Source organism: Podarcis pityusensis (genome assembly GCF_964106645.2).
Source record: "Podarcis pityusensis genome assembly, chromosome: 16".
In the NCBI taxonomy this organism is placed as follows: Eukaryota; Metazoa; Chordata; class Lepidosauria; order Squamata; family Lacertidae; genus Podarcis; species Podarcis pityusensis.
Genome location: NC_138041.1, coordinates 23422190 through 23434980, shown reverse-complemented (window position 1 = coordinate 23434980; position 12791 = coordinate 23422190). Strand labels below are relative to the sequence as shown.

The 12791-nt window shown below is 46.4% G+C and overlaps 1 protein-coding gene and 1 long non-coding RNA gene across 5 annotated transcripts in view; both read left to right on the top strand.

Moving 5' to 3' along the window:
• LOC308466025 overlaps window positions 1-12791 on the top strand; it is a 118563-nt gene that overhangs the window by 13776 nt on the left and 91996 nt on the right. The window lies entirely within an intron of this gene.
• Window positions 8731-12791, top strand: part of NF2 (NF2, moesin-ezrin-radixin like (MERLIN) tumor suppressor) — a 96057-nt gene continuing 91996 nt past the window's right edge. For 3 of the 4 annotated variants that reach the window (XM_080986354.1, XM_080986356.1, XM_080986355.1), the window contains exon 1: window positions 9662-10129. In XM_080986354.1, the coding sequence (XP_080842480.1) occupies window positions 10016-10129 (114 nt within the window). In that variant the 5' untranslated portion in view covers window positions 9662-10015. Of the gene's footprint in view, window positions 8759-9661; window positions 10130-12791 lie in introns of those variants that run through there. The other variant, XM_080986353.1, reaches the window with a different exon arrangement.

Genomic DNA, 12791 nt, shown 5'->3' with positions numbered 1-12791 from the left:
AAACACAAAAAGGTATTTTTTAAAAGAGAATGAAAAATGCAACTAAAACAAATACAAAGGAATACATCGGTAAAAACAGAGAAGCCATTGATGAAACATTGAGTTAAATATCAATAAATAACAAAACAGAATAGTGTGATTAATCTTTTTTTTTTTAATGATATTTATTAAAGTTTCAAAAAAGGTTACAAAAATAAGAAAAAGAAAAAAAAGAAAAAATACAAAATACAGAAAAATAAAAACATTTAAAAACAAATCAATCTTTCCATGTCTTATCTTTCGTTCACTTGTTTCCCTGACCTCCTCAAACCTCCCTTTTTTGTATTCCAGTTCAGTTAGTTAATTCAGCAAATCCTTTCCCTCTTTGTTTTTATCTTAATCCTTTAACTTAATATATTATAACTTAAAATTCTCACCTATTAACAATCCATTTTTACATACTCCTTTATAACATTGCTGCTAAAACCACTTAACTTCATTCTGACATCATTCTAACATTCATTAATTTTGCAGTATTTCTGTAAATAGTCTTTAAATTTCTTCCAATCTTCTTCCACCGACTCTTCTCCCTGGTCTCGGATTCTGCCAGTCATTTCCGCCAGTTCCATGTAGTCCATCTCCTTCATCTGCCATTCTTCCAGGGTGGGTAGATCTTGTGTCTTCCAGTACTTAGCAATAAGTATTCTTGCTGCTGTTGTAGCATACATAAAAAAAGTTAATCTTATTAGCCCAACAATGCCTGCTTAAATATATGGGTCTTTAAAGGTAAAGGGACCTCTGACTGTTAGGTCCAGTCGCAGACGACTCTGTAGTTGCGGTGCTCATCTTCTTTTATTGGCCAAGGGAGCCGGTGTACAGCTTCCAGGTCATGTGGCCAGCATGACTAAGCCGCTTCTGGCGAACCAGAGCAGTGCACCGAAACGCCGTTTACCTTCCCGCCGGAGCGGTACCTATTTATCTACTTGCACTGGTGTGCTTTCGAACTGCTAGGTTGGCAGGAGCAGGGACTGAGCAACGGGAGCTCACCCCGTCATGGGGATTCGAACCACCGACCTTCTGATCGGCAAGCTCTAGTTTAAAACTTGCCACTATTTTCTGCTTCGTGAGCATTGTGTGGAAGGGTGTTGCAGAGTTTGCAGTGTATTGCACGGTGCTGCGCCAGTCTAATCAATTTTCTTTTTGTCTGCCTTGTTAAAATCAATAAATTTATCTGAAAAGAAGAGGAGGATTTGCTGCTTGAGGGTGACAGAGCCTTTTGATCCACCTTACTTTTGCAAGCCTAAAGGTCCAGTGTGAGACTGAATACCTCCAGCAAAATACCGGCAAATCAAGAGGCAAGCAAAGATGGCAATTCAATAATTATAACAGAAATACATAGCAAAGGCCCCCGAGTGTAGCTTACTGGTAATCTAATTCAAAACATAATATAGCAATCCCAAATAAACAACTTGATTTGAGTAATCCTCTGGAAATGAATTTTTAATCAAGGCTTATCCCAAGATTTGTATACATGTTTCCTAAGATTTATATACATATTTGTAAATCATCTCATTTGAATCCTTTAAAAATGTCTAGCAACTTAAATATGTATTTATTAAAGAGCCACCAATAAATACATTTTCTGGCTTCCTGCGGATTGAAATGTTCAAGACAAAACACAAAAATCAGGACACGCAGTCATTGAGCGGGAGACAGGAGAAGGAAAACAGAAAAAGGAGTCTGGTCCAGCAATTGCATTTCAATTTAAACGGGAGCAAAAGGATGTCTGGGTGCAGAAAATGAAGTCTGACATTGACAAATCCACTCTTGGGCTTAATTCTTTTTCTATTCTCAGGGAAAGGAGAATTTCAATTGCTCTTGGCAAAGCTCCTGAAGAAAGTGAATTATCTCTATTCTTAAGGAAGGTGACCCACATTGGGGGATTGGCCAAAGAAACACAATGGGCGTCTCAGGGAAGAGCCTGATTCTGAAGAGATCGGTGCCCCTTCACAGAGCCCTCAGGCGCCTCTGGAGAATCTGAGCTGCCACCTGAAACTAAACTCTGCTAGTCTGAAACTGCCACCCTGTATCCCAGTGGTGGGGAACCTCTAGGATGCGAGACTAGCTAGGCCTCTGACCCATAGGCTAACTGGCCTCTGGCTCTGACCCATAGGACTAGCTAGGATCTGGTCTGCAGGACTGACCAGGACCACTAGGCCTCCCCATTTGGCCCCATTTAGTTAATAAAATCAGCTAAACCGGGGTGGGAGACCTACATACCCTCCAACATTTCTCCGATGAAAACAGGGACATCCTATTCTAGAATAATAATAATAATCAGTGGTATTTTTCTGGGGGTACGCAGGGGTACACATACCCCTAAACATTTTGTGAATCTAAGTTTGACCTCTTTGAGGGCTAGTATTTCAATATGAGTAGGAAAAGAATACCCCTAAACATTTTTTTAGAAAAAAGCACTAATAATAATATTAATAATAATAATAATAATTTCATTATTTGTACCCTGTCCATCTGACTGGGTTGCCCCAGGCACTCTAGGTAGCTTTCAACATGCATTAAAAAACCATAATAAAAGAGGGCTTCCTTTGGTTACTTATCTCCTTGGCTCAGGAGTTCCATAACTCCCTACCCTCCAACTTTTCTCCGATGAAAATAGGGACGTCCTAAGGAAAAAAGGGTCATTCCAGGATCAATTCAGACAGATTCTGTAAATCCAGGACTGTCCCTGGAAAATAGGGGCACTTTGAGGATCTGGACCTCAGGTGCAGGGACCAAATGTGGCCCTCTAGCCCTCTTTATTTGGCCCTCTGAACGCCCCTCAGGCCACACCCCTCACTGATCCTGCTTTGTACCAAAAACCAGAGGTGGGGACCATCAAACCTAGGGGCACAACATGACCCACCAAGCCTCTCTGTCTGGCCCTGGGACTCTCCCCAGGCCACATCCCCTCCTGCACCCTGCTTGGATGTTCTGCTTCATTGGACGGTGTCCTTGAACTCTGATTGTGCCTCTTGCTTGAAGGATAGAGAGTGTTGTGTGTGCATGCATGTGTTTGTGTAGAAACTAGCCCACTGTACCAAAGGCAAAGTCAACATTGATTGCTCTGCCCACTGTTGCTTCTGGCCCCGCCCACCACTGGCATGTGGCCCCCAGAAGATTGTCCACAATAGAATGCGGCCCCCAGCTGAAAAAAGGCTCTGCACCCCCATATTAAACCACAGAGACTAGGAGTTGCTGATCAGAAGGTTGGCGGTTTGAATCCCCACGACGGGGTGAGCTCCTGTTGCTCGGTCCCTGCTCCTGCCAACCTAGCAGTTCGAAAGCACCTCAAAGTGCAAGTAGATAAATAGGTACTGCTCCGGCGGGAAGGTAAACGGCGTTTCCGTGCACTGCTCTGGTTCACCAGAAGCGGCTTAGTCATGCTGGCCACATGACCTGGAAGCTGTACGCCGGCTCCCTCGGCCAATAAAGCGAGATGAGCGCCGCAACCCCAGAGTTGGTCACGGCTGGACCTAATGGTCAGGGGTCCCTTTACCCCCATATTACCCCCATATTAAAGCTTTCCCCTTGGCTAACAATCAAATGTTGATGTCCTGAGACCCATACGTGCTTCTGGTTCTCATGCATAAAGTCCAAAGTCATTTTTCTCTCTCTGCAAAAATCAAATTGTTTTGGTCCAGACAGAGCTTTCTCGGTAATAACGCTTAATATATTATATTTGGATGAGAGCCAGAAACAGAGACTTGTGATCCGGTGGAGAAGACGAAGTCTGGAAACATAAGCAAGTGAATAAATAAAAAAGGAACAATTTTGTTTAATTTTTTAAAAAAGCCTTCAGCATTCTTTGGTATGGGGCATCATAGCAGGGCTACGACACTTAATGGATAAGATGAATTGATTTTAAACGGTGCCTCTGAGTAATTGAGCAGCAAATGTTTAACTACATTAAAAACACAGGGAGCGGCCTTCCACTGAGTCAGACCTATTGGTCCATCTAGCTCAGTATTACCTACACAGACTGGCAGCAGCTCTCCAGGGTTACAGGCAGGGATATTCCCAGCCCGGCTTGGAGATGCTGAGAACTGATTGATGTCATTGCATTTGTATCTTACCTTTCTCTCCAAGGACCTCAGGGTGACGTACATGGTCATCACAATCAGTTCTCCAAGGCTGGTGCAAGGCGATTGATGCGGACCTACGGGACCTCCTCTCCTGGTATGCCCCACGGAGGACCTTAAGGTCCATAAATAGCAACACCCTAGAGGTCCCGGGCCCTAAGGAAGTTAGATTAGCCTCAGCCAGAGCCAGGGCCTTCTCAACACTGGCTCCGGCCTGGTGGAACGCTCTGTCTCATGAGACCAGGGCCCTGTGGGATCTGATTTCTTTCCGCAGGGCCTGTAAGACAGAGTTGTTCCACCTGGCCTTTGGCTTAGAATCAGTTTGATTCCCTCCCCCTCTTTCTTTTTCCTTTCTCCTCCTGTAAAGAGGCTGCATCCTAATGTTTTAATGTTGTATTTTAATCTTGTTTTTTAAATTGTATCTTAATCAACTTGGTTTTATTATTGTTTGTTAGCTGCCCTGAGCCGGGTCTTGGCTGGGGAGGGCGGGGTATAAATAAAAATTATTATTATTATTATTATTATCCCTACAACAGTCATGCAAGGTTGGTTGGGCTGAGAGAAGCAGCAAATGGCCCCAGGTTACCCCAGTGAGCTTCATGGCCAGGAGGGGATTTGAACCCTGGTCTCTCAGGTCTTAGTCTGACACTCTAAGCACTGCACCACACTGGCTCCCGGATTTAACCTGGGGCAACATTACTGCATATAATTTAAGAGCCGGGCTTACGGCATATATGGCACATGACGGCATCTCTCTGCCAGGAAGTTAATCATGGATTAGAATGTTACAAATGGCTCGCAGACAAGGCTTTGGTCTGCACCTTCAACGCTGTGCTGGCCAGCTTGGGGAAGTGAATTATGAAAGCCTTTAATACCTTTGACTTTGTAAATGACCCATGGTGACAATCGGGAAGATACAGCATCCACTTGGGAGGCTTAGCATGTGCTTTAAGGGAAACAGATCTCTTTGGAACAGCACGCTGGCTGGGTTTCAATAAAGCGTCCCCGTTGCAGGAGATCGATGGAGGAGCTATAGGCAAGTCATTGAAATAATTGGATCAATTGCCTTGCACCAGCCATGGAGAACTGATTGCGAATCGCCCGAAAAGAACCTCACAGGTTCAACCCTCTGACGCTCATGCAAAATTCCCCATGCTTGGGTGCCTGACGTTAATAAGCTTGGAGGTAAGAAATGGTTAAGTCAAGAGGGAGGAAGCTCCGGCCCACGATACTACCATAATTAGTCCTGTTTCAGCCACACTGAGCCCACTTGGTTAAATTGTAAAAAAGAGAGGTGTTAGCAGGTCTCAGGGATTATTGAAAACTAGACGCCCTTAGATGGACTCCTCAAAACTCCTGAAGCACTGGTGGCTTGGTTTGCTAAATAACATATGGCCCTCTGTACATGCTCAGAGGCGCTTTCAAGTTCAAACAGCCTACAGTCAAGGCCACCACACTGATGCCACATAGGATGTGTCACAGGTGTAAACATTTCCCCAGTCCAGGTATCATAGTACCGATTTGTGACAGCTCAAACAAGGGAGCCAGATCACACCCTCCAGGTGTGATGATACTGACAAAGGCACTGTTTGTACATCACAAGTCATTGCTTTGGCGCTCCCTGAATGTAAAGAATACAGTGGTACCTCGGGTTACAGATGCTTCAGGTTACAGATGCTTCAGGTTACAGACTCCACTAACCCGGAAATAGTACCTCGGGTTAAGAACTTTGCTTCAGGATGAGAAAAGAAACCGCGCAGCAGCAGCGGGAGGCCCCATTAGCTAAAGTGGTACCTCAGGTTAAGAACAGTTTCAGGTTAAGAACAGACCTCCAGAACAAATTAAGTTCTTAACCCGAGCTACCACTGTACTGCAGTGTGAATCGCTTCTGGCAACATTCAGATTAATATTTGGGACAGGCAAAAGAAAGTACTGTATTTTTCGCTCTATAAAACACATCAGACCACAAGACGCACCTAGTTTTTGGAGGAGGAAAACAAGAAAAAAAAATATTCCGAATCTCAGAAGCCAGAACAGCAAGAGGGATCGCTGTGCAATGAAAGCAGCAATCCCTCTTGCTGTTCTGGCTTCTGGGATAGCTGTGCAGCTTGCATTTGCTCCATAAGACGCACACACATTTCCCCTTACTTTTTAGGAGGGAAAAAGTGAGTCTTATAGAGCAAAAATACAGTAATTCTTCACACATTGTGTAGTTACAACTATGGAACTCAGGACCACTTGAGATGAAGTGATGGCTATCAACCTGGACAGCTTTAAAAGGTGACTGGGCACATTTATGGGGCACAGCTGGCCCCCAAAGGTTATGTTCCACCTCCACTGCGGGAGGCATTATACTTCTGAATACCATTTGCTGGGAAGAGGTTGAGAGAGTGCTGCTCTTGTGCTCAGGTCCCACTTGCAGGTTTCCCATGGGGGTATTATCTGGTCAGCCATTGTGAGAACAGGATGCTGGCCTTGGATAGGCCCTTGGCCTGATCCAGCAGGCTCTTCTTGAAGAGATTGAAGGGAGATCGAATTCTGGGAATCCTGGACAAAGATGTCTTAAAAGAGGAGCAGACCACTTTTCACTTCTTGGTGAAGTTCAACATAATAATAATAATAATAATAATAATAATTTATTACATACCCCACCCATCTGACTGGGTTGCCCCAGCCACTCTGGGTGGCTTACAACAAAATATAAAGAACACACAATACATCAGACACTCATCTGTAAGAATGGCGCTATAACTTTACATTGACTTGTCTATTTCTCTTTTAAAGCCATCTAGGTTGGTGGCCATCACTGTCTCCTTGTGGGAGGGAGTTCCATAGTTAAAGAAGAGTCCTTTCTTTTATCTGTCCTGACCCTTCAGCTTCCTGACATTCAGCTTAATAGATATCCACGAGCAGTGCTGGATTTATGTATAGGCTAAGTAGGCTGAAGCCTAGGGCCTTTAAATCTAGGGGGCCTCGCCAGCCCACCCGCTCCCCAGTGGGCAGTCTCCCCTCTCCCACCAGAGAAGTACCTATTTATCTACTTGCACTTTGACGTGCTTTGTAACTGCTAGGTTGACAGGAGCTGGGACTGAACAACAGGAGCTCACCCCGTCGTGGGGATTCGAACCCCCGACCTTCTGATCGGCAGAATTTTAAATACCCGTCAACATCCTTGGCGTCACTCAATTTTGTTTATAACACTGTTATGTACTGAGTTGAATAGGATCCAAAATGCAGCAGTCTGATTGGTCCTAGAACAATAGGATCCAGAATGCAGCAGTCTGATTGGTCCTAGAACAATAGGATCCAGAATGTAGCAGTTTGATTGGTCCTAGAACAATAGGATCCAGAATGCAGCAGTCTGATTGGTCCTAGAACAATAGGATCCAGAATGCAGCAGTCTGATTGGTCCACAGGAGCCACCCAATCCAGGTGGAAGTGAATCCGCAACCTAATTGGCCTACAAGAGAATCCCGGAATTAGCCAATCATGTGGGGCCCATTGTGTAAATACAATGGTACCTCGGGTTAAGTACTTAATTCGTTTCGGAGGTCCGTTCTTAACCTGAAACTGTTCTTAACCTGAAGCACCACTTTAGCTAATGGGGCCTCCTGCTGCCGCGGCGCCGCCAGAGCACGATTTCTGTTCTCATCCTGAAGCAAAGTTCTTAACCTGAAGCACTATTTCTGGGTTAGCAGAGTCTGTAACCTGAAGCGTATGTAACCAGAGGTATCACTGTAATGTATATAAAGCAGACATTCTAGGGGAACTTCCATTCCTCCTCACCACTATGAGCTGAATAAAGAGCATGAAATCCACTCTCGACTATATTTCAAATACTCTTCCATTTTCTTCTAGTCGTGAGGGTGGAGGATGGGGAGGTTCCTCACAAATGGAGTAGCCTAGGGCCTCTCTTCATCTAAATCTGGTCCTGTCCAGGAGCTCTAGATGTTCTGAGAGGATAAAAACTTTTCTGCTCAGAATTCTACTTTCTCCATTTCGTTCTGTCTTTCGCTAGGGGGCGCCCAAGGCCACCTCATTCCCGGTCCCGCCTCTTTTCCTGCCTATCCGCCTTTCCAAGCACAAAGCCGAGGCGGGAGTCGGTCACTCTCTCTTCGGAGCTTCTATGGTCTAAAACAAGGAGCGGGTGGGTGGGGAAGAGGGTGTATGTCGGGCTGAACGGCAGCGCCGCTCGACCAATCCATGAGAGCGGAAGACGTAGAGCCCCCACCCACTTCCTAACATAGGTGCTTAAAGGTGGTCACAAGCCTAACAAAGCTATATAGAAACTTCCGGTCCCCTACCGAAAGTGCTGAGGTGGGTGGGAAAGCGGCAAACATGCTAAGAAATCATTGTGTGCGGAACCGCCACCTATGAAAGAACTACATGAATTCGGGGTGGGGGTGGGGAATAGAAAACGGTTCCTGCCGCTTTATCCCCGCTCCTCGTTCACACCCCCGCAAATGGCTGCCGTTCGCATTGAAACCGGAAGTACAGCTCTCTCATTCCTTCACAGATCCCTATGCGTCAGGGGTGGGTAAGGGAGGTGGGAGAGGCCCGACGTCCCGCCTCCGGGGAGGACCTCTCAGCCAATGGGAAGAGAGTGGCGAGGAGTGGCAGGTTAGGCTGTGATGGCTGAGGTGAGGGGCAGTTTCCCAGTCAGGGAGGGGGGTGGGGAGTAAGAGAAGCGCCCCAGGGAGATTCTACACCCCCCGGACACTTTGGGGGGTCCGAAAGAAGAAGGCCGCCCCTCCCCGCCCCAAAACTTCCCTCGTAGGAGCATCTTCCCCCCCCATTCCTGGGCGGGAGACCCTCCCCCAGCCCTTGGCGCCCCTGCCCCCAATAGGCCCCCTAAATACCCCCCCCCCCCGTTTCACAGTAGGAATTCTAAGTTGTCCCCCCACCCCCGTTCCCATATTGAATTTTTGGGTCACCCCCCCTTTGCAACTCTCCCACCATTTCTCACTTAGAAGCCCCCCCCCAAATTTCACTTCACCCCTTTCATGCCCCAAAATTCTACCCCTCCCCTTTATACTGAGTTTCTGGGGTTGTGTATTATCATTGCCATTATCCTTCTTCTTGACTTTCCGGCAGCGTTTTCCCCAAGGGGCCCTCTGTCCTCCCTCCAAATTGCACGCAGCGACATCTGCTTTGTGGAGTTGGGATCCCTTAAAAAACTCCCCACCGAAACCACTCACATTTCTTCTTCAGAAGGATGCCTTGAGACAGAAAACTCCATCCTCCCGTCCCACCCTTGGTCGGAGTTTGAGGAAACTCGTGTCTTTACAGACTCTTCTCTCTCAAAAGAACATTGCAAAACCTTACCTGCCCGCTTTTGCACAACAGTGCAAAACCTTACTTGCAAAACCTTACTAAGCACAGCCAAGGCTCAGCTCTTGCCCATCCACTATCCCCAAATCATCTCTTCTGGTCGCTAGGGACATCTCCCGATTTCTGAAAGCTGAACACAGCTGTTGGTTCATAGCAAGAGTGGCCTGGCAGGTGCGTGGGTGGTTTCTCCCTCCCCATTTCTTTACATTTCCTCTTCCCCTGCCATTGTGAAAGGAGAGGTGTCCTTATTTCCATTTATCCTTTAACACCCCTATACACTTTCCTTTGACAGAGGGGCACAGACAAGTCCTAGAGACTTGTTAGATGTCCTGCTGACCCCTTAGCTTTTTCCTCCCGCCCTACAACACCCCCAGAAAAGCCAGGAAGGGTGAAGTCGTTCTCTGAGGTTTCTCTCATTTGACCCCTCAGTGTTTGCATCTGCACAGTGAGTAGAGGGGTCCGTCTCCCCCTCAAGCAGTCCTCCCATTGTTGGGAACGTTTCCCTGAAGTTAGGACGGAACGATTGCACCCTTTGGGAGCTGGGGTGGTTCCCCGGGGTTTTCGTCATGGCTGGTGCCATTGCATCGCGCATGAGTTTCAGCTCACTGAAGAGAAAGCAGCCCAAGACCTTCACAGTGCGGATTATCACCATGGATGCTGAGATGGAGTTCAACTGCGAGGTAACGGAGGTGGCTGTGTGTTTTGTTGAAGTTTGGGGTACTTGTGGTTAGAATGTTGCTTAGAGGGGTGTTCTGCATCTGCGGTGCCTTGTGCACCTCCCAAAATGCTTTATTAATTTTATCTTGGAACATAAGTTTAAGAAGGATGTTGAAAAGCAGGAACGTGTGCAGAGTAGGGGGACCAAGACAATCAAGGGCCGGAAACCAAGGTTTATGAGGAATGGTTGAGGGAGCTGGGTCTGTTTAGCTTGGAGAAGAGAAGACTGAGAGATGATATGATAGCCATCTTCAAATATCTGAAGATGGAGTTCTGCTCCAGAGGGTAGGAACCGAACCAATGGATTCACATCACAAGAAAGGAGATTCTGGCTGAACATTAGTAAGAACTTCCTAACGGTGAGAGTTGTTTGACAGTGGAATGGACTCCCTTGGGAGATGGTCAACTCTTTGCCGTTGGAATCTTGTCTAAAAGACTCTGCCAGGGATTCTTTTGCTGTGATTCCTGTGTTTCTGGGGGTTGGACTAGATTATGCTTAGGGTCCCTTCTGACTCTACTGTTCTGTGATTCTGTTTTAAGAGCCCTGCTTGATCAGGGCAAAGGGCCATCTAGTGTGGCATCCTCTTCTCGCAGTGGCCAACCACCACTTGCAAGCAGGAGCCAAGTGAAACAGCAACTATCCCCACTTGTGATTCCCAGCAGCAACTGAGATTTAGTGTGGGGCTTGCATCTGCCCTGTCTCATCCTCTGCTAAAGCAATCCAAGCTGGTGGTAACATCTGTCTCCTGTAGAAGAGAATGCCATAGTTTAATTATGTGCTGTGTGAAGAATAATTTCTTTTGTCTGTTCTGAATCTTCCAACATTCAGGTTCCCTGGATATCCCCGAGTGCTAGTGCTGGAGAGAGGGAGAAAAAACTTTCCTCTAGCCACTTTCTTCATGCATAATTTTATATACCTCTGCCTTTTCCCCTCCCCTTTAACTCACCTTTTCTGTAAACTGAAAAGCGCCAAACGCTGTCAACCGTTCTCGTAAGGGAGTTGCCCCAATACTCCATTGATGAAAATGTGCATAATGGAACCCTGGTGACCCTCTCATTTTTTAAAAAAGGAAAAGCTATTCTGGAATGGGTGATTTTTCAGGAGAGAGAGCTAGCAGTGTTGGTTACCTGTTCTCTACCTGCACCTTCCCCACTCCTGATTCCACCTCTTTCTTAGGCTTCAAGCACGTACAGTATTTGGAAGAAGTGAAATAGGTTAAAGATGGTTCAGGGTATAAGAATGAAGGTCTGCAAATTGGCCATTAATGATTTTCTGCAGAAAACCAGAAGGTTAATGGCTCATTTAGAAGTGGAACATTTCTCCCTGGAATAATTAGGAGAATAAAGAGTGCTCCCAAGTATATTTATGCACAATTTTCCTGATGGTATGAGCTGTTTGACAATGGAAGAGACTGCTTTAAAAGATAGTGGCTTCTTCATTTGATGTGTTTAACCAGAGGCTGAACAGCCAGCAGAGTGCCTGCCTCCGGGGGGGGGGGGGGTTGGACTAGATGACGTTTTAGATTCTTTTTTCCCCCTGGTGGGTTTTGATTTATGGACATTCAAGGACCAAGCGCTTTCTCCATCCTTCTGTCTTCCTCTTTGCAGGATTGATCGTGATCTTGAGGGTTGATGGTGTTAGTGAGAGATAACTGTAGGTGTGTCAATTATTACTGTGGTTGTTATAATTTATCACCCACCCCTTCACCCTAAGGTCCTAGGTGGGTGACAACAACATAAAAGCTAGTGTTAGAAATGGCTTAGAACAACTTACAGTCGCCAGAAGGAAGGTGATTAAAACAGAACTAACAGGGTCTTAAATATGTACACCCCAAGTGCCAAAAGCCAAGGTGAAGCAACGCGTCTTCAGCGTTCACCAAAAACTGTATAATAAAGATGCCAGACACACTTCTGCACTGTGTAGCACACAAATGAATACAGAATGTAATCAGAGGAGTACAAGTTCCAATCGGTGTGGGCGTGACCCACTCCTGACTCGCATCCGTTGGTGATGAATAGGAAAAACAAGATCAGTGGTGTAACTGAAGCTGTAAAGCGACCATAGAAAGCTGCTTTATTCAGAGTCAGACCACTGATCCATCTAATGCAGTTTTATCTGCACTGACTGGCAGTGGCTCTCCAGGGTTTCAGCCAGGGATCTCTCCCAGCTCTGCCTGGAGATGCCAGGGATTGAATCAGGGACCTTCTGCAGGCAAAGCAGACCCCAGCTTCTCCTGTCATTGGAAGTTATCATATACCAAGACAGACTATTCTTCCATCTAGCTCAGTACTGTCTGCACTGACTGGCAGCGGCTCCCCAGAGTCTCTCTCAGCCATAAATGGAGATGCTGGGAATTGAACCCGGGGCCTTCTGCATGCAAGGCAGGTGCTCTTCCCGAATTGCTTTCTGCTGCACGCTGGAGATTTGTAGGGTCTTGGGAGGCCAAATACCACTGTCAAGATCTTGCTTTTGAGTTCCACTCCAGCCGCTTCCTACCGGAGCAGCTTTTGTCTGCAGGTTGCAGACCAGCAGAGGGAGTTTGTTACCAGGCTCTTCATTTCAGAAGCACTCTGGGGAGACTTCAAGCTTCTTCTTTGATGCTGGCCCAGAGCAATGTAGGCGCA